At 39.4% G+C, this 25,079-nt stretch overlaps 2 protein-coding genes across 2 annotated transcripts; one reads left to right on the top strand and one right to left on the bottom strand.

Moving 5' to 3' along the window:
• The first annotated feature begins 1,740 nt into the window (after nucleotides 1-1,740).
• Nucleotides 1,741-6,511, top strand: LOC118817643 (limbic system-associated membrane protein-like). The gene is made up of 8 exons (XM_036584486.1): nucleotides 1,741-2,171; nucleotides 2,396-2,516; nucleotides 3,052-3,263; nucleotides 3,803-4,051; nucleotides 4,392-4,712; nucleotides 5,173-5,427; nucleotides 5,603-5,724; nucleotides 5,903-6,511. Exons 1-8 carry the CDS (start codon nucleotides 2,123-2,125, stop codon nucleotides 6,044-6,046), a joined length of 1,473 nt encoding a protein of 490 aa, XP_036440379.1. The 5' UTR covers nucleotides 1,741-2,122; the 3' UTR covers nucleotides 6,047-6,511.
• On the bottom strand, nucleotides 6,311-24,264 carry plekhg6 (pleckstrin homology domain containing, family G (with RhoGef domain) member 6). Its single transcript, XM_036584473.1, has 15 exons — nucleotides 24,113-24,264; nucleotides 22,617-22,843; nucleotides 22,345-22,470; nucleotides 19,771-19,926; nucleotides 19,120-19,215; nucleotides 18,187-18,237; nucleotides 17,578-17,727; nucleotides 17,363-17,473; nucleotides 15,540-15,689; nucleotides 15,315-15,449; nucleotides 15,111-15,230; nucleotides 14,838-14,970; nucleotides 11,253-11,368; nucleotides 8,966-10,410; nucleotides 6,311-7,875 (listed from the first exon to the last, which is right to left on the bottom strand). The coding sequence occupies exons 2-15, from the start codon at nucleotides 22,800-22,802 to the stop codon at nucleotides 7,698-7,700; spliced, it is 3,153 nt and encodes a 1,050-aa protein (XP_036440366.1). The 5' UTR covers nucleotides 22,803-22,843; nucleotides 24,113-24,264; the 3' UTR covers nucleotides 6,311-7,697.
• Between the last annotated feature and the right edge of the window lie 815 nt (nucleotides 24,265-25,079).

The following is a 25,079-nucleotide window of genomic DNA, read 5'->3' on the forward strand; positions in this document are numbered from 1 at the left end:
AGGTAAATGTAACATGGCTATTTTAGGTAGTTAAACAGCTTCAAGTAGCTTCTCCCCTGCTGAGTGATGTTGTTTCATATATCGTATTGCTGATGGAACATTTGTCCACCACCAGCAGCAACATCAGTTTAAACTTTAGGTTGTGGTTAATGGGTAGCTCCTTTTCTAATAATAAACTAGGCTAGTAGGTCATTGTCATCCTTGCTGTTGTGATGTCTGTGCATGCTAGCTGGCCCTCATGAAACAAATCTGTCTTTTTGTCTTAATGTGTTGCAGATCTGATGTTCCCAGAGTTGCGTAAATGCAAAAAAAACCCCAATCCTCAAAACTTGAGCCTTATACACTAATGTGCAAAAGTGTTAAGCACTTGAGAAAATCAGTTTTAAGAAGCTATTTATCTGGGCAGTGAGTGTTCAAATAACATGAATACAGTAAGAAGTGATTTGATATGTATGTTGTTGTGTTTATGGCAGCCAGTATTAATCGTAGTTGTCCGGTTTGGCTAATCAAATTCAAGTCAGGTGTGCTGCTGATTGAATTTAACAAATCTATGCAATGGCTGGGGGCATCGAGGAGAAATCTGGAACCACACCTGTGTTCTAACTCAGCAGTTCTCAAACTGGAGGCTGCAGGGGTGTGCTAAGGGGGCTGCAGAAGAATTTCAGAAGTTATATCTCTACTTAGTATTAATTTTTCAGTTTATTAAATCTGCTTTGTCCATATGAAAAAATGACAAATGGAAGATTAAACAATTTTAAATAGACTATTATTGGAAATGATTAATTAAACATTATTAAAATTAAATGTGCCAACCAATTACAATTTACAACCATCTTGACCAATAGCAACAGGCCTCTTGTGTGCAGGTCAGTGTTTTACACAAGCACAATATATTTACTGCCCAGATAAATAGCTTTAAACAATTTGCTTATGTGCCATTCATTTTTTGCACAGTCCAATGTGTGATTTGGTCAGATAAATATACAATTTGTGGCCATGCAGTCACAGAGGAATGATAGGTGAGGATGGTGGGAGCAGGAGGTGGAACATGATATTATTGGTTAATATTATTTTTCTCCACCCTTCGGTGCACAGTGATGTAACCAAAACTCTGAAGACGTTTTAGAGGGGGGCAAAAGTCAGTACGTTTTGACTGAAGACTGTGGAACAAGATTTTGTTATTTTAAATGACCACATGATGAGTCGTGCTTAACAAGACCAGGGACTAGAGTTAACAAGGGTTAGTTACGCTGACTTTAAAATACATGAGCTAGTGTTTCTTTGTTCTAGTCTTGGACCTTCTTGCATAGTTTTCACTGTATTTGCACTGTGTTTTCCCTATTCAAAACATATTTGAAGCAGCTCAAAACAGGGTCATTAATAAGCCAATGATATGACTCAGGTGTGAGGTCGTGCAGGACGACTTTGGGACTGGAGGACGACTTAATACACCTTAATGCATGACATTGTGGCGCACTCTAACTCTTCTGAAATTCAAGGAAATCAAACTTCATTGCAGCCAGCAGGCAGACTGGATGCTTTAATGTTTAAGTGTTTTTGCAAGTGTTGCATTGCATCACCTATTCAGTAACCCTAGCCTGCATGCAAGGAAAGGGTGCCTAGAATAAAACCTGAGAGTAGTGTTGTTTTGCAACAGCAACCTTTTTTTCCATTTCTTCAAAGTCATGACATACTTTCGTATTAGAAAACACTTCAGAGAGAGAGAGAGAGAGAGGTGGAGAGCAGAAGAGAGGGAGACAGGAGAATCCGTGGGTATCTGCTAATTCTCTCTCTCTCTCTCTCTCTTTCTTGCATTTTCCGATGTGCGTCAGTTAGACCATAAATGAACAAAGTCTGTGTCTTTGAAGTCATGTGACATAGGCAGAGGAATCACCTACAGTGCCACATCCCCCACCCACATCATAATATACATACTCAGACCAGAGACTACACACTATCACAGAGAGAAAGAGAGAGAGAGAGAGAGGTTATAAGTAAGTGGTTGAGCACTTGGCAGCAGTTGAACAGAGACTTTGGCAAGAAAAAGAAGAAGAAAAAAGATCTCTTAGGATAATTAAAGAAAACACATTCCACTTCAAAGAAGGACATAGCACAATCAAACATGAAGGTGCAGGTTCTGATTCTTCTAGCAACATCCCTGGCTATCTCATGTAAGTCCTAATATCTTTATGAGTCTGGTATCAGCTGGTTTTAATTAGTGTAAGTGTGAGTGAGATATTCTTCTCATTCAAAAATATACATATTGAAAGCAGAGTCTTAACATAATCTTTAAATATAATCTTTAATAGAAGTGTGTGAGAGGATGCTTGTGAAGCAGGACTTTGTAAGAGTGGGCACTGTGTGCAGGATATCAGCGTGTGTATGTTTCCTGCAGGCTGCCTGTCTGAGGAGAAGGAGGTGTTTGTGGAGAGCGGCTCAGTGGCAGTGTTGCCATGTGTGGTGCCCTCCTTCAATGCACATTCATCTGCAGTGCACTGGAAAAAGGCTATTGGAAAGTAAGAGCCATCTGCCCTTCCCAACATGTATTTTTCTATCCCAAAAGATATCTGAATCTTTGTTCGTCTAACAGATTTTTCAAAGTTTCTGCATAATTCAGTCATTCAGTTCAAATCTCAATTCAGTAGAGATGTTCAGACTAGTTGGATTTCGTTCACAGAGGTGATGATATGAACCATGGCACACAGTGTCTAAAACACAAATATAGCCATTTTATTTACCATTCAAAATGACCAGTAAAACTCCACATATCTTCTGAATTTTTACATGTCATGTTGATAATGACTAAATAGTGGTAGATGGATTTTAAAAATGACAGGCACCATATTTATTACCATTACATGCAATAACTTTCTGTGAGGGAGCTTTTAGAGGCTTTAAACTCTTCAGATGTCTTGTTCCTATCACCACTACTGCTCACTGAACTGCTCTGACTGATTGTTTACATCTCAACCACTTTATTATGCAGAAATGTTTAAACATTGATGGGATTAGAGTAAATGCTCACTTCCTTGCTTGCTGTTTCCCTCTCAGCGAGCTGAAGACAGTATGGCGTAGGGACAGGAGCGGCCTCGAGTTCCGGCCAGTGGGGAGAGGTCCACGTGCTCACTGTCCCCAGCCAAACTTTGGAAAGGGGGATTACAGTCTTCATATTGAGGGAGTAAGGGAGGAGGATGGAGGGATGTACTACTGTGTTGTAGAAGGCAACACGGTGAATGTCAAGGTCATGCTCCGAGTTGTCAGAGGTAATGCACCCCCCACAGCACACTCGCACAGGCCACAGTGAGCAGAAACTTTATGAAATTTCCAGCTCTATACTATTTTTTCATTTTTTCAGAGAGAGAATGTTTAAAAAAGAGTAATAAAAGCTGATGGAAATGTCAGCGATGCAGCAGAGTTAGGTGGGCAGAGGGGGATTATTTCAGATGAATGCAGTTGATTCAGTGTTAATGTTTTCCGTGACCTTTTTATATGCAATATTACCACACATTTCCGCATGAGGGTCATTATGGGTTATGAGTAAAATGAATAAATGCTAATATCATGACCGCAAAATAGTTTTCATGTATTTCAGTAATTAAAATATGACATGCATGTGGCAATAGGAGGAAAGAATCAGCCTACACTGGCTGATGCACTTCAGTTTGCATAAACTATTTAATGAAAGGAAATTGAGTGTGAGAGGAAAGAGCTATTGATATGCTTAATCCCAGAATTGTCAGTAATTCTGGTTCAGCTCTGGATTGAGTTCATTTCAGTGTCTCATGGTACCATTTCCCTGCAGTGTCCTTCAGTCCCGCTGAAGTGGTGGAGGGCAATGATCTGACGATTACCTGCAGCATCACTCCACAGCCAGGCAGCATAGTAACGACATGGGAACTGAATGGTTCACAGGAGCCCTCTCAGACATCCATTCAGATGTTGAAACGTTCTAATGTGTCTCAAAAGGAGTCTGGAATCTGGAGTTGCCTGGTTCGGAGAAGAGCGTCTAGTGAAGTACAGTTAAAAGCATCTGCATCACTGCAAGTCAAAGGTGATGATTTTTTCACATTGGCTAAGTACTTGCTGCTAAACAGTACCATATTTATACCATATTTGTCAAGTGGATTTGTTGGTTAGCCCCTTAAACGGCAAGGGCCTAAATGTGGGTCCACATTTCAATCCCACAGCCTTTATATTATAATAATAATATATAATTTATATTGGAGTTTCATGTCACAGAGTAATTCATAGTAGTTACTGAATAATAAGCCTTAAGATAAATACATGACTAGCCTTAAGTCTGTAGTTGAAGGAGTCATGAACTTTACAATGGTTAATTACTCTCTCTCTCTCTTTCTCTCTCTCTGTCTTTCTTTTTCTCTCTCTCTCAGGAATCTTAAACCCTAAGGGTAATCCTGCAGTGGCGTATGCTGAGGTGGGGTCTTCCGTCACCCTGCCCTGCATCTTCTCTGATGGGGACATTTCAGACGCTGCTTGGAAGAAAGTGTCTACTACAACTAGCCTGCCTGTTTCACTCCCTCCATCTTTCAAGATTTCCTCCAGCCCTGCAGTCACAAAGTGGGACAAGTCAGCTTACATTGAGAGCGTGGAGGAGGCAGATCAAGGCATGTACAAGTGCTCTGGACAGATGAAGAGTGCCGATGGGAAGGGAGTGTCAGTTGAGAGGAACATTCAGCTGGTCATTGCTCAAGGTGAGTAGAAAGTGGACACTTTCTATGCCAACTGGACAGCTGGGACTGTATACCAACCTCAACTGCCAACCCTTAGCAAAAAGGGTTCTATATAATACCAAAAAGTTATCCAAATTGTAATAACAGCACAGCTGTTTTAAAAGCTTTAAATAACATTCTTTAAGGAACCATCTACAACAGGTATCCATCAAGAAGAGCCATTTAGTCATGCAAAGAACTATTTAAGCATTCAAATAGTTCTTGAAGTTGTCATGGATCAATATACATAAAAGAAACTGTTAATGAATGAGCCCCTTTTTATGTTACTCTAGTTAACAGTGAATATCATAAAGCTCCTCATTAACTGCTACAGATTGAGGAGGTTAAAGGGACTTGACAGCTTTGAAAATAAGTATAACTAAATGATTAAAACTATTCTAACAGTGTTGCTAAGCCATTGTTTTTTTTTGTCTCACTGCAGTTCAGAGATCATCCAGAAGTGGTCAAATGACCTTGACTTGTGACCTAAGTGACACCAATCAAGTCACACAATATGAATGGCTCCGTTTGGACAACAGTGAAAATGCTACTCATACACTGACCCCTCTACAAAAGTCAACATCAAAGGTCTTTACCATTCCCAAAGGTGAAACAAACAATCTGGGTGGATGGATGTGTCGTTTCTACAACCAGCAGAGGCTTTTGGGAAATGTAACTTACCACCAAGAAATGATGAGTGAGTAAACTGCCCTTAATGTTCTGCATTTTTGCATCTGGAGTTTGCAGCAATCTAGTTTCTAAGCAACGTGTATACGTACATTTGGGGGGCCTGAATGCTAACAACAAATACTACATAGAAAAAACATTCCACAGGGTTGTAAAACTGACTGTATATATGACTGTATCTGCAGGTGCTGTCAAGGGCCAGAATGAGTCTGGAAGCAGTAAAAAGGTGATCACTCTGATAGGACTGAGCTTGCTATTAATGCTGGTACTGCTAATTTTGCTCCAGATGTACAAGAACCATCGCAGGGTAAGTAAATAAAATTGTAATAATTATAATAATAATAATAATAATAATAATAATAATTCATAAAAACAATTCTAGCAACAATTTAAGAGGATACATAGTAGATAGAATACACAACAAATAATACAGGCACAATCATTTGACCATCCTCTCTCATCTTCCCTTCCATCCATCCCTGCAGAGAAAAATGGTCATGCAGTATCCAGCTATGGAGACCATTGTCCACCTGGCCGCAAATGAACGAGAAAGGAAAGAAAGATGCAAGGCGAGAGATAAGGAGCTGAAGGCCAGCTGCAGTGCAGATATGACATTAACATCTGTGTGAATTCTTTACTGCTTTTTGAGGATTTCATGTTGAGGTTTTGAGGGCTGACTTTTGCTCTGTGTGCATTATTAGTGTATATATGAATATGTGTGTGTGTTTGTTTGTCACTTGCAGACAACTGTAGCATGTAAATAGGCCATGACTGAGTAAAACTACAAAACTATTTTTTTAAACGCTGATCTTTATGATATTGCATAAACAAACACAAATAAAATACTGTATATGTATACAACAAAAATAAAAAGACTTACAAAATAAAGTGCATAAGTCATTAACCTGTTTTTTTTTATTTAGACATGTTTTCCTGTACAGTGTGTATAGCACAGTATATACAAAGTTTATATATTTATTTTTTATAATAAACAATACACTTTTCTAATAAATAATTAATATTTTTATATATGCATTACATACACACTACTGTTCAAATGTTTAAATCACTTGTTATAGTCATAATTTGTTATTTTATATATAATAATGACTTACACAATGTAGATTTAAAAAGTATTTGAAGTGTTAAATGTTTATTTCAAAAAGTTCTGAGTTATTATACACTGTCAATTCTATACTGTAATGATTTTTACAGTCACTTTTTGTCAAGTTATCTACCTTAAGATTTGATAACCACTTTTCAAATATGATACATTCTGGATGTTAAATTTATATAAGTTCATTCTCATTCTTACACAGCGTTCTCTGTCATTTTTAAATCATCTTCAACTTTGTTCATCATTCTGGACACATCTACCATTTCAGCTTACATTTTAATTACAGCTTTCTAGCTTCCTACCAATAATTTGAAAGCGATTAAATAGCACAGGACAAGCATAGTGAATTCATTTCACACATCTGAAATCAAATAGTTTACATTATTGAAAAGAACAATTTTTGAGCAGTGACTCCAAACTTTTGAACAGTAGTTTTTATACAGCAACGACATGCAAAATATATTAGAAATACTAGTTTCTGAGTTTAAAGTAAGGTGGCTACAAGACTGGTTCCAACTGTATGTTGTACATGCTTCATTCACACTTCTTAACTCTAGACACACTCCACACATTGTGTCATCTACACATCTACATATTTACACATTATAACATGCTCACATCTGTACACATCATACAACATAATCATCTACATATAAGGGAACAAAGTCTGTCTATAGTGTCAAGATCACTTTGAGGGGTTGCAGGATCGGAAAAATATTACACATAAACCTGTATCTTTGTTAACATATTTTTGAGGACAACATTTCCATATAATCTCCCACACCTTTCGATATTACGTTGTTATTATAAAGCAGAGATTCACTGTGTCCGTAAAGGGGAATTGCAACAAACTGACACAGCTGATGGCAGTGTGCAGCACCGCTTAGCTTAGCAGCTCAGTTCATTACCTTTTATGGTAAAAAGTGTGTAAAGTAGACATATCACTATGTGGAGAACTGTAACAAAGGTCACTGCGGTGTGTTTCAGCTGTGGGTCCAGACAGGAGAGGCTGCAAACCTAAAACCTCATTTTTAATGGGGTCATTTCTGAGAACCATGGTTCTAAACTAACAAGAGCATTACTACACTCTGGCCTGCAGGCAGCTGCACTTTGCTACAGCCCTTTTATTGTATGTACAACATGTACAACAACTACTCTTGGCTCTAAACCTCACTGTACTCTCCATCCTCATGCCTTAGAGTTTGTTGGAGCTCTTCTGCTGTCAGGGCGTGGTCCAACCAGTCTACTGTCCCATCATAAGGCTTCCAGAATTCACGCAATTCCTCATCATCAAAGCACCAGCCTGGCCAGTCCACACTCACACCCAGAGGAGTCGCAGGGCTAAGGTGAGAGCAAAGACATAACAGTGTTGATGATGGACATAACAGGATTTCATTTCTGAATGCTTGTCCTAAGAGGTAATCGTTGACTCAAACAGATAGCACTACTTAACAAGTAAGACTGAGATATAATATTTACTTACAAACACTTTTCATTTTAGTTACAAAATCTCAAAGTACTCAAAGTACAGAAATGTAAGTAAAACATTGGAAAGATAAAAACTGTCTAAATAAAAATAACAGGACAAATACAAACAACAGGTGAAAATTAGCCTCAGCATTCTAGGAACATGCTAGCCTACACAAACAAACATTTTTGTCTTTAATCTGGATTTAAAAAACAAATATTCCATTGCATTCCTAGTATTTTCTGGAATGCTATTCCAGCTATACAGATAAATTATTTTCCACCAACTGAGCTCTGTATGATCTTAGAAGTGTGCACTAAACCTGTGTCAGATGAGTGAAGGGGATATATTGTTTTAGCAGATCAGTAAAATATACCAAATCCAGGCCATTAAGCGTTTTTAATGTCAAAAGTAAGACATTGTAGTCAATGCAGAACTTAACAGAAATCCAGTATAAACTTAATGTAAACTAATAATTAATTGAAAAGTTGCAGTATATCTTCATGCAGCATTTCCTTCCTCCCCTTAGATAAAAATGTGCCATTAAGACCATTTTAGTATAAAATTTCTCAACAACAACTAAAGATTTCTGCAGTGTAAAGTGGATTCAAGTGACGCAGCATGAAGGCTAACTCTGTGTGGGCAGGGCAGCACAGTAAGAACAAGACAACATAAATGAAACCGCTGTATTTTATTTGCACGCTAAACTCTCAATTTATAGTCATTTCTTTCTAATGGAACAAACAGTGTCCTCTAAACGGACAATTTTAGTTTTTAGTAATAATTCCACTGGGCGTTTTTGAGATATGGTAAGTATTCAAGGGAAAAACCTAAACACGTAAAATATATAGTGCAAAAAACAAAGCAGATTTAAATATTCCAGCTTGAAATGAGAATCTGCAATGCACTATTCAGCAGAGGTCAAACTATTTTCAATTGTTTTTAAAAACTGCTCAGTCTAACCTGTATCTTCTCTCATTCTCAGGGCCGTCCACGCTGCATTCCCTTTCTATTTGCAAGTAATGCTTCCCTTGTTGTCTAAACAGCTCTTGCTCTTCTCCCTCTGTCTCTCGCTCTCCTTCACTGGGTGATGGTGATGGAGAACTGGAAATATAGATAGGGTTCTGTAGAGGATTCACACTCTTCTCTGTTGGCTTTCCGTCTCTTTTTGCCAACCCACGCTCCCTATCTCTCTCTTTGGCCCTCTCCAGTAGGCCCTGGAGTGGGGAGGGATGTAGCTGAGGGTCAAACCCTGGAGGGGGTGAAGGGCAGAGCCTGGGTGGAACACTTAGTTGGAAGCTTTGGGTGTTTAAGTAGACGTCAGGTGTGGACGCCCTCCTCTGACTTTTCATTTCGGGTATTTTTAGAGAGTTCTGAGGCATTTCATTAAACAGCTCTGGCTCAGAGAAAGCATGCAGGTCTATTGATATCCGCTTCAGGGAGGCCAGCTTGAGCACCAGGTGGGAATCCTGGGGTTCGGAAGAGGAATTGGAGGGCCTGCGAAGGCTATTGTTACCATCAGAATCTGAGTTTGAGGGGGAATTTCTGTCAGGTAGCAACCTTAATGATTCTGCCCCATCTGACATTCTCCTTGAGCCTTGACTTGGGGCATAGGGCTGAGAATTCATTGGGCGCTTCCGCCGCAACCTTGGTGACTTTAATTTCCGGGAGAACCTTGATGACTCTGAGAGAAGCTCCCCTTCTTCACCTGACTGCAAGGATTCTTGCCATGAGTCTGACTCCTGTGACTGGTAATTCAAATCTTGTTGCTTTGTTCTCTCCACTGAAGTGAATGCCCTGTGCTTTGTGTTGCTGATGGCCGGTTCAGCAGGCTTATGTCCACTTTGCAATACAGTCTTGCTTGAGGATGACTGGCTAGGTGCAGTACTTTCCATTAATCCACCTACTAACAAATGATGTGGACCATTTGATTTGTTGGTCTCTAAGTCTTTTGAAATGTCACTGGAGTTTGTGGTTATGTGACTCCAAGTAACTCGTCTTTCATTTATCATACCAGACAGAACATCATCCTCCTCCTGATGTCTACTTTCACTCCTCTGTTTTTCTTCAGAATCTTGTGTTGTTTCATCAGTAAATTCTTTGTCTCTGTTTTGCATTTGTTTACTCGTGGAACTTGCACGGGCTGCTTGGCTGTGGGAATTTTGCACTTTGCTCCCTACTTGTGGATCTTCTCTGCTCTCTAAATGGTTAGCTGTAAGCTTCAGACCAGGCGAAATCTGAGAGGAAGCATTTGTAAACTCTGTCTGAGCCTCTGGTTGTTCCTCTCTGTCCTCAGTGGACTGTGTGCTGGGAAAAGGAAGTGTATCTGACTCCTCTAACTCAACTTGATCACTGGGCACCTTTGGTTTGCTTTGGTTTTGGGTTTTCCTTAAGGTCTCCAAGGCTTCCTGTAGAACAACAGTAATGACTAAGGTTACAAAGCCATAATAAAGCCAAGTACTGAAACTGAATATCAAAATCAGATTGCTTGACAAGATACCTCTGTGAATGATCATTCTACATTTAAAAAAACTTCAGTTGTACAACAGTCCAGGACTCATCTTACCTTCTGTCCTTGTCCTTTAGATGTAGACGTGGCCAATATGACGAAATTCATTGTTATTGTGATAATTACCTCACTTAGTGGTGGGAGATATACCAGTTCATCCGATATACCAGTTAAAATTCTGCTTACGGTGTTAGTTTTGTCAGTACCGTTTCACCAGTATGTAAATAAATGCAAATAATGCAACATGTAAACAGTGCAAAACACACTGACTCCCTCACCTCCCATGTAGTGAGTTGTAGCATGAGGTACGTTAGTCCAGTTTGTTGTCACAGAAGCAGACATCAGATTGTAATGAGTTAATGAGTTTACAGGAGGAAAGTAAGTGGAAGGAAAAGCTTGTCTCTTGGGGTTAGCTGTTCGGCATAAGCCTAGCATGGAGACTAGTCGGCTTTCCGTGTGGACCGCCTATGGCGCTCCTTGCTTAGCCAGCAGCTTCAGGCGATGCCTGTAAGACGTTTCCCTGAAGGGTTAAGACTCGTAAAAATGAACTGGGCTTAAAGTGCTATTTTTGGTTTGTTTGTTGTTGTTTATTTGTTGCTATTTGTGTTAATATGTTATTTGTTGACTTATCTGGTTATAAGGGTATACAAAGCTGCACTTATTCAGGTAGTTTAAGAGCATGTGGTAAGCTGCACACTTACTGGGGTCTTGTGGACTGTGAATGTGTGTTGAGTGACCTACCTGGGCTTGATGTATAGCAGAGACCCATGCTGTGCAGCTCTCTGTGCTGGGGGCAGAGACGCTGTACACGCTGACAGCACAGCCAAGGTCACTGACTTCCACCAACACAAAAGAGTCTGTGAGAAAGGATGAGGGAGAAAACATAAAATGAATATGATAAATTCACATTCATATCTAGATCAGTAGAATGAAATGAACATCAAAGCCGTGGTTGCCATGGATGTTATTTTGTTGTGTGTAAATAATGCCATCAATGAAAAATAACAGTTTAATGTAATGTGTTTAAGGATGTGCTAATGGTGCAGATGCAGAATTACTTTTTCACAGCACGCATCTCACCATAGAGCCTAATTCTTAGGAAAGGGCAGATCAAAGTTGTGGAAGCTAGTTAACCACAAACACCTACACACAGTTTTTTTAATGTTTTTCCTTCATGCATAAGAGCCTTCATTTCTGACACGTGACCTTGTTTAACATGTAAGTGTAAGACAAGTCAGTATTTTGCTAGTCTGCCTATTTAGCCTCAGCCTGTTATTTAACCTCACTCGTGAAGTAGGTTGATGTTTTATTTGTCCGAGTATCATTTTGGACACTGTTGAAGAAAATTAATTTAACATTTTAAAATAAAAGACTCATCAGCAAATTTGCTTCCAGTGAGAAGCTCACCATAAGAAAAATGTCAAATGTGACTAATCATTTTGATAAAGGCACTGATAATGATATTATCACTTCAATTATAAATTGCTGTGGGTTGAATTATGTGCCATGCCACGCAAGACCGCACTGACTCATGATATGACACTGAAGTTTAGATAACTGGATTTGCTTTCCATTCAAATGAACCACAACAAGCATTTTTAGTCATTTAAAGACATACAGGAAGGCAATTAAGACATGTAAAGTTTTCTTCTGATGCAAAACATGTGCTTGTCTGCATGCTGGAAATCACCTTGAGGTTTAAGAAATTTTCACTCACATGCAAATCAAATCCAAACTTTTATTGACACTCAATCAGTGTCCACTAGGATAAATATTATAATTTGCTATAATTTGCAATAGCGCCACAAAATACTGACAAAAACTATGAATACAGTGATCTTTATTCAACATATTACACAGTGCAGTGCACTAAATCCAGTTAATCAGGACTAATTATGCTATCTTTGTAATGAAACATGCAGTTGTGCAATGTCCTTTAAGTACTGACAATTTCTACAATACGCTCAGAAAATCTTGCTGTGACATAAATTATTACAATATGATAAAATATTGTCATACTGCCCACTTCTACTGAGGATTATTTTCTATAAATGAAGTTACACAGTAATACACAGTAATACCCTGTGCAGATGTGAAGCAGATCATTTCAGTTCTATCCTGTTCTGCCCTTTTAGGAAGTGCAACAGACATGACAGGGGAACTGCATCCAAAATAACTTCACTCATAACACTACATAAAATGAATCAATTGCGTTAAGCCTAAAAAATGAGGTTATTTGATTTTTCCATTAAAAAATGTTCATTTAATGTGAAAAAATCATTGAAACTTTATGCCTAATTGCCTGACCTAAGCATGTTCCTGCTGCCAATTCTAATGAAGTGAAACTGTTTGATGCATATGTATTGGCACATCTGTGGAGCACACCCTGGGTGGGTCACTGCATAATGCAAATGCCCTTTTAGAACCAGATTATCAAGTCTTGTCTATCACTGATGTCTGAGCACATTACCTTTGTATGCATTGACAAAATTACTGCAGCTAGGTGTCTATGAAAGTTAAACCTTAGAACATGCATTATTTACAAATTCCCTTTACCAAGTCTAACACACCTCTAATATTCAGATTTAGGGGTTTGGCCACTCAAACTAAACAGGTGAACTTTGACTCTTGGAGATGCATTTTACTTTAGAATTAGTCCTCAACTGTATCTGGCAATTAATAGCCTTTTTCTGTTTTAACCCTCTAGACCCCACAGTGGCCTCTGCATGTCACTGTAAATTTATTAAAGAAAACACATTTATTACAGTGACCTTCGACACAAAATACCTTTTCGATCATTATATGTTTACACTTTAGATGTTTTATAATCAGAATATTCCAGTTTTTTAGCCAATGTTTTTGCACTGTTTTTGCCTTTTGTACGATTATTCCCTCACTGATGACATTTACAATGTACAATCATTCTGTTTATCAGGTAAGGAGACAAAGGAGTCTTTTACCTCACCTAAACAGCAGCGACGGCATGGAAAAACTGTGTTTAAAATCTAGCTGGTTTACTGAATACATAATAACGGTCCAAAGAAAACTCTGGCAGGCAAACATAAATCTTGTTTATTATTGATGAGTTGGCACGTTATTTTAGTGTTTGATACCAATTTCAGTCAAATTATAGGGACTGTTAACAGAAAAAGGGTATATGAATCAGCTGGTTAGCCAGCCTGGTGTCTCTACTGTTTTCCACTTTCCAGTTGGCCTCAGTTGGTCAGCTACTCAGACGAAACGAGTGACTGAGAACTTTTGATTTTGGTTTGTGTAAACGCTAGTAATGGAGAGTCGAATCTTAAAAAGTCGACTCTGACTCATCTGGGACTCCGGCTCGATTCTTGACCAACGACAGCTGGAGTGGTGGGAGCCGATTCTTCAACCCTGTCGATCACACAATATTTTAAACCTAAAGTCCTGTCACCCAGCCAAAGGATGCTTTAATGAGTCGCACATCCCCAATAACCCTGGTTACCTCTTACTTAACATCTCCGTCTAAAGTCTTCTATTCAATTCAGTGCAAAGAAATAGGGAGGCTTTGCGAAATTGTTGCAGGAGAGAGTTCTTACACTAATGTTGCAGCCTTTAGACATATGGGCATGACGTGATTTATAATGTTGTAGTACCTACTGGCTGGCGCTGGCACCGAGAGACTCTGGGGGTGTGGCCACATGCAAAAGCTCATAGTAGCGTGCGCCCTCCAACAAAGGGACTATTTGTGTTATACATTGTTGTAGTTTGTTAGTGATAGTTATGTGTATACTTGTGTTGTTCTGTGTTAGGGGGTATGGGTTTTGTATTGGGTGGTTGGTCACCGTAAGGGTGCAGCATGTGGCTATGGTGACCTCCCCCCAGGTTGTCTTTATGTGCCTTCCTTGCTGTGTGTTCAATAAAGAGCACTTCTCTCAGCAAAATTATGGCCACTTCTGTGTTTTTTTCTTTTGCCCACGCTACAGTATGTACTTTCATTGTTAAAAACAAAAATGCAGAACTTTGTTAGTTGCATTTCATGAAGCAGGATTTCTCAATTTAGCCATGAAACTTGCCTGTCCAAAAAAAAAAGAGCTAAGGGACATTCCTATTGGACAGTCCTCATCTTGGGGTTAAGTTGTCTGGCTAAGTGAGAAATCTTGCTTTGTGAAATACCACCCTAAACTCACTTCTGTGTTTTGATTTGAATCCCTGCGTTTTGTTAAAGATACCTCTTCAATTAGCCGGAATCACCAAAAGTGTTCCACAATTCTGTTGGGACCTAAAGAGTTAAATAAACAGGTGAAAAGCTTTTCAGCAGAATATGGTAACCACAGTGGTTTTAAAACTCACAGCCATCCTTTAGCTCAGCACAGCGTATTCTCTCAAGGGACAGCGGTGGGCGCACTACCTTATGCTTCTCTGATTTTTTCTGGGTTTTGGTCAGCAGTAGAACATCAGTGAAAAGCAGGACCACCACCTCCAGCTAATAAAAAAGAAATAATAAATAAAATAAAGAAATAAAAATGAGCAGCAAAATGTCCTCCAAGATTGTTGAGCTGCTGTTTGGTTGATGTGCTACTCATAGTTATCATGACCAATTGTTTCAAATTTATAACTACTTACCTTGCTGTCCTTTCTGCCCCTGACCTTCAGGGTCTCTTCAAGCAGAAGCTTGCGTATGACTTTGGGTCCTATCCCTCGGATAGGGCTCGTCAAATTAAAGTGACAGAACTCCTGTATGTACTGGGAAGCAGATACACATAGTCAGTCAATGAAGCCTTTCAAGCAGAGGAATGATGGCTGCTCAATGTCATGTAATGTGTTTACCTTATCTATTTCTTCATTCATCCCCTGCATCTCGTATCCCTCTATTCTTTGGGAGTGGACAGAGAGAGCCAACTCATCATCCTTAAATTGCAGGTGGTCATTGATGCTGTCCAGAAACTCACCAACACTGGTCAGCTAAATGAGAGAGAGAGTACATGCAAATGATGTAGTAGGTTTAGTTTATCATGAGGGGCAGGTTTTGCAGTTTTCTGAAAGGTCTCCTACCATGCGACGGAGTGCACGCTGTGTGTGGGGGTCCTCTGTGGTCTTTAGAATTGCCTTCAGAAGCAGGGGATACTTTGTAATCCTCTGGTGGGGCTTTGCTTGCATGTCACCCAGTCGCATTCGCATACACTGTGGATGAGTCTCCACCCACTGAACCCAGAATGGAAATATAAAAACCCATGCACATATTTCACCATGTTGAAACATATGGTTTGTAAAACAGTTGTCAGTTTTGTTGTATATATATTTTGCAGTACTGTGCAGTGAATGGTAATGCTACATTGACACAAAAAATAAAATGAACACTGCTAAAAATATTGTTTAGTGCCAGTTAGAAGAAAACTAAATAGGTGACTAAATCCTAAATCCTCTGTCACAAGCACATTAATACAACTGCTGAGATGTCATTCCAAAAAATTAGACTATTGAATCATTTAAAAAGATGGTACAAATCTAACCAGTTAGAGCCAAAAAGCATCTCATAAGAAGCTTATGTGCTTTGATAAATACCATCTTTGTCAGTGGAGGGAACATAACTCCTTAATTTAGAAAACCTGTATCATATCGGTATGATGTACAGTATAGTGCAAAAGTTGTTTATTTAATTTCCGGTCATAATGGCCATTAATTATTTAATTAAAATACATTATTTATTGTTTAGTGCTACAAAAAATCAGGAAACTTACGTTTAACAGAAATTTACACAAAAACCTCTAAAACCAAGTATAATATCAAATCTATTAGTATTTGTCTATTCTTCACTTTTAGATACTCTACTCTGTCACTTTAACTCTTCCATCCTTACAATCTTAAAACCAACCAGTAATAGCTGTGCCCTCCCAACAAAGCTGTTCCTAAAGGAGTCATTAACATTATATTCTCTTTCAAAGGGACACTATATAACCCAGATGACTACCCAAACACATCTTAGCTGCCCTGCAAGTGTGCTTCTTTTGTGCATCTAAAATTAATTAAGGAGATATTTCTAAGAATAGATATAAGATAATCCACTTGCACAAGGAAGGGGAAAGTCATAGGAAAAAAATTAAAAATCAAGATTTTCCAAAGCTATTCAAAAGGGGAAAATGGTACTCCTAACAACCATACAAGACCTGGAAGACCACCAAAACTGTCCCCATTAAATAAACAGCACTTAAAGCTTTCATCACCGAGAAGTAGGAGAAAAAAACAAGCTCCACACCTGCTTCTCACATGCTTGATTTGTTTTTGATTGAAGACATTGTGAATGCTGATAAGTACAAACAAATTTGAATGCAATGTGACCCTGTGGAAAACATTTGACTGGCAAGACATTCATTCTACAGCAATATAACTAAGCACACTGCTGAGAACTGCTGAGAAACAAAGAAGATGCTGGTATTCTCCGAACCATGGACTGGCCACCCCAGGGCCTCACCATCACTGAATGTGTCTGGGATTACTTGGACTGTGTGAAGCAGAAAATGCAACCTAAGACTGAACTTTGTGTTTACAAGAAGCATGAAAACAGATTCCTGCAGATTTCTTTGAAAAACTGAAAACTGAAAGTCTCTTGAAAAGAATGGAAGCTTCAAAAAAGGCAAAATGGGTGCCTTTAGTCTTTGAGACTTAAGTGTAATTTTGTGTTCAACATATATTTTCAGTGTAATTTAGTCTATTCTTATCTTTTTATCGTCTATTTTCTTATAACTGGGTTCACTTTCTTCCACTCCTTCGCTTGAGAATTGCAACACTACAATCTGTTCTACATTACTGCAGTGACTTAATATGGAACGTAGCCTTAATATAGTAACACACAGTGGGTCTGATTTTGATTGCTGTACCGTGAGATAAGCATGGAACTGTGAGTTTGTTTCCAGTTGTCTGCGTGTGAATTCTACATTTTTCTCCTCCTCCAAGCAGTACTCCACATAGTAAGGGAACCGCTCTGCAAACTATGAGAGAACAATCCAGGATCAGAGAGCGAAGAAGTCAAGGAGATGGCTATCAGTGCAAGTGCATGACTGATGCAGTGGGGTGCTTCACACTTGTCGAATACCTGCAGACATCCTGGTTCGAGCTGTAAAGGGTCAAAAGGCTGTCCAGTCAGTCGGACTTTCTTTAACATGGGGTACATCACTTCTTGCCAGAACAGCTTATGGGCGTTGAGGATGCTGGGAAGGTTAGAGAAGAGCTGGGTTGGTGGAACCTGGACAGAAGTAAGAAAAGAAGAGATAAACAAAAAACAAAGAAGAGAGATGAGTGAAGGCCACCATCTCAAACTGGGCTGCTCCCACCCACCTTCACACTCTCAAGCCATGCTCAGAATAACAGTTTTCCACCTCGTCAGCAGAAACATTCATTGCCTGTTTCCACTGGTACGTGCTCAGAGAGGTACTGAATATTCTATTGAGAATGAGTGGAAAGAAACATGCTAAGAGCGGAAAGACACTCTGAGCAATAAACTTCATACACAAGCTGCCACACCACTGCTGAAACACCCTGCCTTAAATCTGCGTAGATGGGCTGATCTTCATCTTGACCACAATATGATAAGCATCGCTTTGTGGGCCAGGGGTACAGAGCACAGAACTGAGTACGATTGATGCTTTACCAGCAAAAATGTCAAAAGCATTTAGACAGACTGACTGAAAAATAATATACAGACCTCGAGGAGGAATCCATGTTGATAAACATATTTCAGCGCAGCCAGAACAAGCTGTAAAAAATAAAGGAGCTTGGTCATTCAAAGTTTATGTTATCAGACTTCCCCAAACGCCAAGCCTAGAGGGCCACAATTTTGTATGGTTTCCAATTTTACCCAGCTCTGTTATACTTGATTTAACCCAGTGAATCCCCATTAAGAGGTCCTGGAGGAGAAAAGATGCTGCGGGCCTTCTAGATTTGAGTTTAAGAACTGTTTTAATGTACAACATTTTAACAAAGACCCTTAAAGGGGAATTCCATCAACTTTTCAAAATCTGCATAATTAAATCACACACACACACACACATCATCTAAACCGCTTATCCTTCTGGGTCGCGGTTGGGTGCTGGAGCCTATCCCAGCTGTCATTGGGCGGAAGGCAGGATACACCCTGGACAGGTTGCCAGTCCATATAATTTAAGATGTAAACAAAGTCATTCAGAGTGGTTTGATGTGAAATGCTCTATCCATTCACAGTGGTGGTGATAGGAACCAGATGTCCAAAGCATTTAATGCATTTAATGCTCACTATGCTAAATGTTTATGAATATGTTGCCTTATGTTTGAGATTTTTTAACAGTAGTTTTAAGTTAAGGTTTTGGCTTAAAACATATTTTTAAAATTTGAACATGCAAGGCATTGTCAAAATAGCACCCAAAACATTTTTAAGTTCACCACAATTTTACTATTATCAATTTTTAACAGTAAATAAAAAGGTTGTAGATAGGAGTTTAATTTTTGTGTTGTAGATATTGATACAGAATTTGAAAATTCTGTGGATTTCCACTCCTGCTATATGGGAGAAGTATACAGCTGTGAAGCTGTGGAAATATCAGTGAGAACTGATAACTGGTAACTACACAAAGAAGTACAGTATAGCAGTATAACATCTTACATCATTGACGATGGTGAGCTTGCTGATATAAATGAACTCAGTGTGGATGAGTTCCCATAGTGCCTCCTGCTGGTGCCTCTGGGTTTTTGACATTGACTGGGCAGAGACAGAAACACTTCATTAATTATTAATTACTTAACTGTACAATTTTTAGAATTTACTAATTTAATGATGTAAACTTTAGATTCATCAAGCAGACACTTTCAGTCAGAGCAGTTTACCAAATGTTCAAAAAGGATTTATAACCTAAACAACATTACAGCCTCTTCTGGTTAAGTAAGTAAATAAATAAATAGGTCAATTTAAACATATCACTAACTGAGACTGCTTGTCTTTTTTTCTGCTCTATTTAAAGTTTTCTCTCTTTCCCTGATCTAATCTGTCTGTTCCCTAGCTTGTCTAAGTATCTTCAAGATCTCCTCCATTCTTTCACTTTCACTTTTTCTTCCTCATTTTTCTATCCATACCAATGACATGAGAAGAATGTGCTTGATCTCCCTTCCTCCCCCTCTCTCTCTCTCTCTCTCTCTCTCTCTCTATATATATATATATATACGCACACGCACACGCACACACACACACACACACACACACACACACACACACACATATCTATCTCTCGCTCTTCTTCGCCCCTGTATCTGTCTATACCTCGTGAGAGTGCACTATGTCCATCCAGCTCTTCTCCAGGATGTCAGCTTTGTCTCCTTCTCCCCACTTCCAGCTGAGCTCAGCAGGCACAGGGAATGACTCCAGAATTTGTTTCAGTGCCTCCACCTGTTCTGGACCACCAGCAACTCCTCTATCCTGACAGAGAGAGACAGAAAAACAGAGGCACTTTAGCCTGTTTTGTTTTTGAAGGTGCTCTTTTAGGTGCTTTTATTCACTTTCTTTGTTAGAACGAGATATCTTAGATTCCTTAGATCCTAGATGCCCCTTTTGACACCACCATCCTTCCAAAAGTCCTTGAAAGGCATTTTACTAGAAGTGGCACTGTTTTGGAATAGTTTTCAGAAAATTGCAAGCATAAATGTTTAATTAACTTGAATCAGCTCAGGATGTGATTAAAGTTTATGAGCAATGATTGAAGCTGCTGTACCAAGAAATAAGCTCAGTCTAACTTCAGTGTAATTTTCCCAGGACATACACTCACTGGTCACTTGATTATTTTTTACTGCATTCAGGACCACCACAGAGGAGGTATTATGTGGGTGGTGGATCATTCTGTGTCACTACTGAACTCAGAATAGTCCACCAACCAAAAATATCCAGCCAACAGCATCCTGAGGCCAGGAACTGACCACTAAAGATGACCAACACAAACTGCACAGCATCAGATGAGCTATTGTCTCTGACTTCACATCTACAAGGTGGACCAACAAGGTGGTCAAACTGTGTCCCATTTCACCCCTTACTCCTCTGTTTTGCGCGTTCTCGCCCAGGGGCAAGGTGTCCCGATTTTTGTTGAGACAGAGGTGTAGGGCGAAGTGTTAGGGCTACATGGCCCTCTAAACGGAGGTTTTTCAGAGGCACACTCCAAACAGAGTGTTATGAGAAAAAAACGGCAAGATAGCTGCACAAGCGACCAAAGAAAGACACAAAATGTGAGTATTTTCTCAGATGAAAATTACAATAATCACTGTAGTATATTAGTTCAATTTCGTTGTATTGAGAATTGCAATGTATTATGGTCCTCTTCTTCATAAAAAAGTCGCTAGTAGTGTGCTAAGGTCTCGGTAGGTAGCTAGCTAAATTTTCCGTTCCACCTTAAATGGTGCAGCGGTTACATCCTGGCCTGGCGCCTCAATCGTCAGATCTGCTGAATCGTTTAAGGTGGAACGGGAAAATTCGAACAAGAAGCTGGCGAATAGCGGACTTCAAATTCATATCATCGATGAATTAGGGGTGGGCGAAAATAAATAACTGTCTCGTCCCCCTCTTTGAAGACACATGACTCCTAAATCTAACCAAAAACCGAGGTTGCTGAACTTTATTGCTCCTCTGCTGTCACTGCAGACTGGCAGGGTCGCCTACAAAGCACCGCTAGTGTTAATGAAGTAATGTCCTTTTTTATTGGAGGATTGTCCCATTTCACAGAGGAAGATTTCAACCACTAACACTTGTAACTCAGTTCCAAAGGGCAAGGTGACTCAAAAACAAGGGGTAGGGGTAAAAATAAGAAATGAGATTGGGCCCGAGTGTACGTAGTCTTTAAGTAATGATTATGAGTAATTACACGTGGATGTCTGATCCACTTGTACCAGCACAACATTCACTAACATCACTATCATGGCAGTGTCACTGCAGTTCAGGTTGCCACCTCAGCCTTGTAAAATTCCTGGTTGATTACAATTAATATTATTGGTTGATTTTTTACTAAATGGATGTACTTCAGTATGTAATTGTAGAACTACAACATGCAGCAGTTATTTGGCAAGTGTTTCAGATAAAATTGACAATGAGTGTAGATACAAAGTAGGTTGCCCTAGTTGCTCTGATATGCTGTCCGAGATGTCAAAATTTGCCCTCGATATCGATTGTTCAGTCTCCTCAGTTGGTGTAATTTTTTGACCCTTTGCTTACCTTCACAACTCACATAGACCTTCTTGCCAAAACTGCATATTTTCATCTCCACAATATAGCACATCCTTGCTCCCTGCTCAGGTTAAAAGATGCTAAAAAGCTGGTCCATGCTTTTATCACTTCTTGACTTGATTACTGTAACGATTGTCTGCAAATATCTCAAATAGACTGCAATATATTTAAGATTCAAGTCTGTTCTCACTCACACCATCACCTCTGCCTTATACCAGTTACATTGGCTACCCACTACTTCACAGATACATTACAAACTGCTTGTCATTACCTTCACTAGACTGTTGGTTGTTCCCCAAACTAGATGACCTTTCTGGGGTGGCAGGTTCTTGAGTTCTGTGGCCCCTAAGCTCTGGAAGGCCTTGCCCCAACATATTCATTCTTGTCCATCCATTGAAAGCTGATCTGATCCCAGTACTACTCATCTGCCTTTACCTTATAGCTGTATGTTGTAGTGCCATTTATTTCCTGTTCATTTTATTGTCCTGGCTTTTGTCTTAAGGTTGCTTTGCTTTTAATAAAATAAGTGTATAATTTTACAATAATAAAAAAGAAAGAACATCTGAAAAAACTGTGATAGAAAAGATGGCGCTACGTTAGCCAGAGAGATAACATAGGAATGTTAAATACCTCCTGAGTGGAAGTCTTTTCAGAGCCCTGATTAAACAGCTGCATCAGTGCTCCTCTAGATTTGGTGTTGCTGGATGTTCCCTTACTCACTGTAGAAAAGTCTGTAGGCAGTTTCTGCTTCTTTTTCTGAGGATGTCAGAATTAGATATACTGCATAAATTGCTAAATGATTAAAATAAGTGCTTAGCAAGGAAATAAACATCAAAAAAATACCCATTATTATTATGACAGCCTGCCCCCACATCATAATTTGCAGTCTGGTAGAACAGTACCTGATAACCTATTGTGTTGGATCGCTGTTTTTCTGCTGCCCTCTGGTGGCTGATTGCCGTCTCTGCATGCTGTGCAAAAAAACCATCCACAGCATCACTCTCTTCTTTGTCTGCCTCTTTCTGTTTCACTGTCTCTCCATCCATCTCCTTAGCATTCAGATCTACTTTATGTGGGGAGCATGGCATCACTTCTTCTGTTTTTCACAATTAATTCTTTTGAGAAATGGCTGTTGAATCAAGACAGAACAGATCAGATCAGGTTAGATCAGGTTGGAATTTGCTAAAAAGAGCAAGGAGATAAAGAGAGAGCGAGAGAGAGAGAGAGAGACAGAAGGTGTGTGTGCATGTGTGTGTGTGTTTTGGGGTATTTCCAGCATTGTCACAATGAGAGAGAGACAGATGATAGCTCTGAATCTGGAAAAGGAAGTGCACAGCTATCATAAATTTCAGCACTGGCCTACTGGCATTAAAGCTATCAGCATTTTGGGAAGATTAGCTACAGCTTAGTTTCAGAGGAACTTGTGAGCAAGGCTGACATTTGACACAATAGCGATAAAGCCAACAACTCCAGCCAGTATAGCACACTCCTTACACATTGCCCGTGGGTGATAAACACCCATGTTTCACATACATCAGAGTAACAGAGCAAAAGAGAATTAATTATACATGCATAGTTACACAATTTCTCAAATGATAGAGCCTATGGCCCTTTGGCCAAAGCTGATTTGACCCACCAGAAAGTTACCCTAACCCCATACCTTCACCTAATGAGGGAAAAAACATATTCTCAGTACTATATAGAAAACAATTCAATTGTATTTTTCTTAAAACTAAGAAAATTTGAATTATTTTAAAGTATTTAGTAATAAAATAAGGTTAAAAAACACTATTTGAAACCTACCTTCTTTATTTGAAATAAAATATTGTATTTTTGGTTCTTGGCCCACCTGAAACATTCAAACATTGCACTTTTCAACCCCCCCATCCCACCCCAGGACAAAAACGTTTGAGTACCCCTGGCCTGTAGCCTCAAAAGTATTACATTTGTGGTCAGCCCTGTAGCTCAACTAGTTCGCCGTAAAAAATCACCATTACAAAACTGTATAAATACGAAATGATTCATGTTTAACTACACATGAACATATTGGTACTAAAGAACAAATGTATGATTCACCAACCACACAGTCTCACACACATGCGTAGACAGAAGAGTCATTACAACCCTCCCACGGTTGACATCACTCCCTGTCAAAACACCAGCTGCGCTGAAGATTGCACTGTCAGTACTTCTACTTTTTTCCAGACAAAACATGGAAATTCTGTCTCTATATGTATCTGTCTGTCATATAGACACACACACGCAGTTCAGTTACAGAACATTATAACAGCCGGTGTTTTCAACACTCTACTGTAAGTCACTATCTTTTGTGACTGCACTACACTGACAGACCTCTCCGTCTGGGAACTCTCGAGCTGCTGAGCGTACACTACATTACCTGCTTTTAGCTGTATCCATCTTTGTCAGGTGGCCATCTGTAGTATCTATCAGCCCTCTGTTTTCCCCAGAATGGCTTCCTGACAGTTTCTCTAAGGCAATCTGTCTGTGCCTCTTTCTGTCTATGTTCCTCTTAGGCTCGTCCCCAGCCCTCCCTATAGTAACTGGTCTAGCAAGAGAAACTGGATTCTTTTCTGTAGTTTTGCTCTCTACAGTTAAGGCGTGTACTTCAGAGAGTTTTTGCCTCATTGGGCTGTGTTGATTGACAGGTACCCGACCATTTTGTGGAGGAAATGTGCAGCCATAATCATTATAACAGATATGAGATTACTGAAGGGGATGGCCACATGATCGTACTTCCACATGCACACTCACTCAAACACCAGGAAATCTGAAATGGATGTGCAGCAAAAGAAGCAATCTGAAGATCTTGTGACGCTCATGAAGTACTGACTATTCTTACTATATCAGGTGAAGGCTGACTATCAGACACAAGCTGGGCCAGAGTATACTGACCAAACAAACAGAAAGACATGCATCACTACTAGGTTTAACTAGATGATACAGTGCCCTCAATGACAACAATGTAAACTAAGTAGATATTTGAAAGTGAAAGAAAGACAAAATATTCACATAGTACTGTGCAGAACTCTTAGGCATCCATGAAAATAGTTTAAAACTATTCTAGTTCGATCTGCAGCACACCTGATATCATTTAATGAAGGACTGATTAGCTGAAGCAGGTATTGGATGGTAACTGTAAATATTGGACATCCTGGAGCAGCGTTGGAAATGGAAATGATTAAGCTAGTACTGATATGCCTTTTGTACAGTACTGTATAGAGGAATGCTCCTGGAGCTCCAGCAGCCAGACATGGTGACTAACTGACACAGGACAGCAGTGCAAGAGTAATCGAGGTGTCTGAAGGTGTAAAGGGAGAAGAGCAGGCAGACAAGACAGAAAAAAA

Source organism: Colossoma macropomum, unplaced genomic scaffold (assembly GCF_904425465.1).
Source record: "Colossoma macropomum unplaced genomic scaffold, Colossoma_macropomum, whole genome shotgun sequence".
NCBI lineage: Eukaryota > Metazoa > Chordata > Actinopteri > Characiformes > Serrasalmidae > Colossoma > Colossoma macropomum.

Bases quoted from the DNA above. Each gene is read 5' to 3' on its own strand.
- LOC118817643 (XM_036584486.1), top strand. From the start codon at position 2,123: ATGAAGGTGCAGGTTCTGATTCTTCTAGCAACATCCCTGGCTATCTCA. The intron at 2,172-2,395 runs GTAAGTCCTAAT...TGTTTCCTGCAG, and splicing joins AACATCCCTGGCTATCTCAT to GCTGCCTGTCTGAGGAGAAG. The intron at 5,428-5,602 runs GTGAGTAAACTG...CTGTATCTGCAG, and splicing joins TTACCACCAAGAAATGATGA to GTGCTGTCAAGGGCCAGAAT.
- plekhg6 (XM_036584473.1), bottom strand. From the start codon at position 22,802: ATGCCATGCTCCCCACATAAAGTAGATCTGAATGCTAAGGAGATGGAT. The intron at 15,450-15,539 runs GTAGGAGACCTT...TCTCTCATTTAG, and splicing joins AGCGTGCACTCCGTCGCATG to CTGACCAGTGTTGGTGAGTT. The intron at 14,971-15,110 runs GTAAGTAGTTAT...CTTTTTTATTAG, and splicing joins GGGGCAGAAAGGACAGCAAG to CTGGAGGTGGTGGTCCTGCT.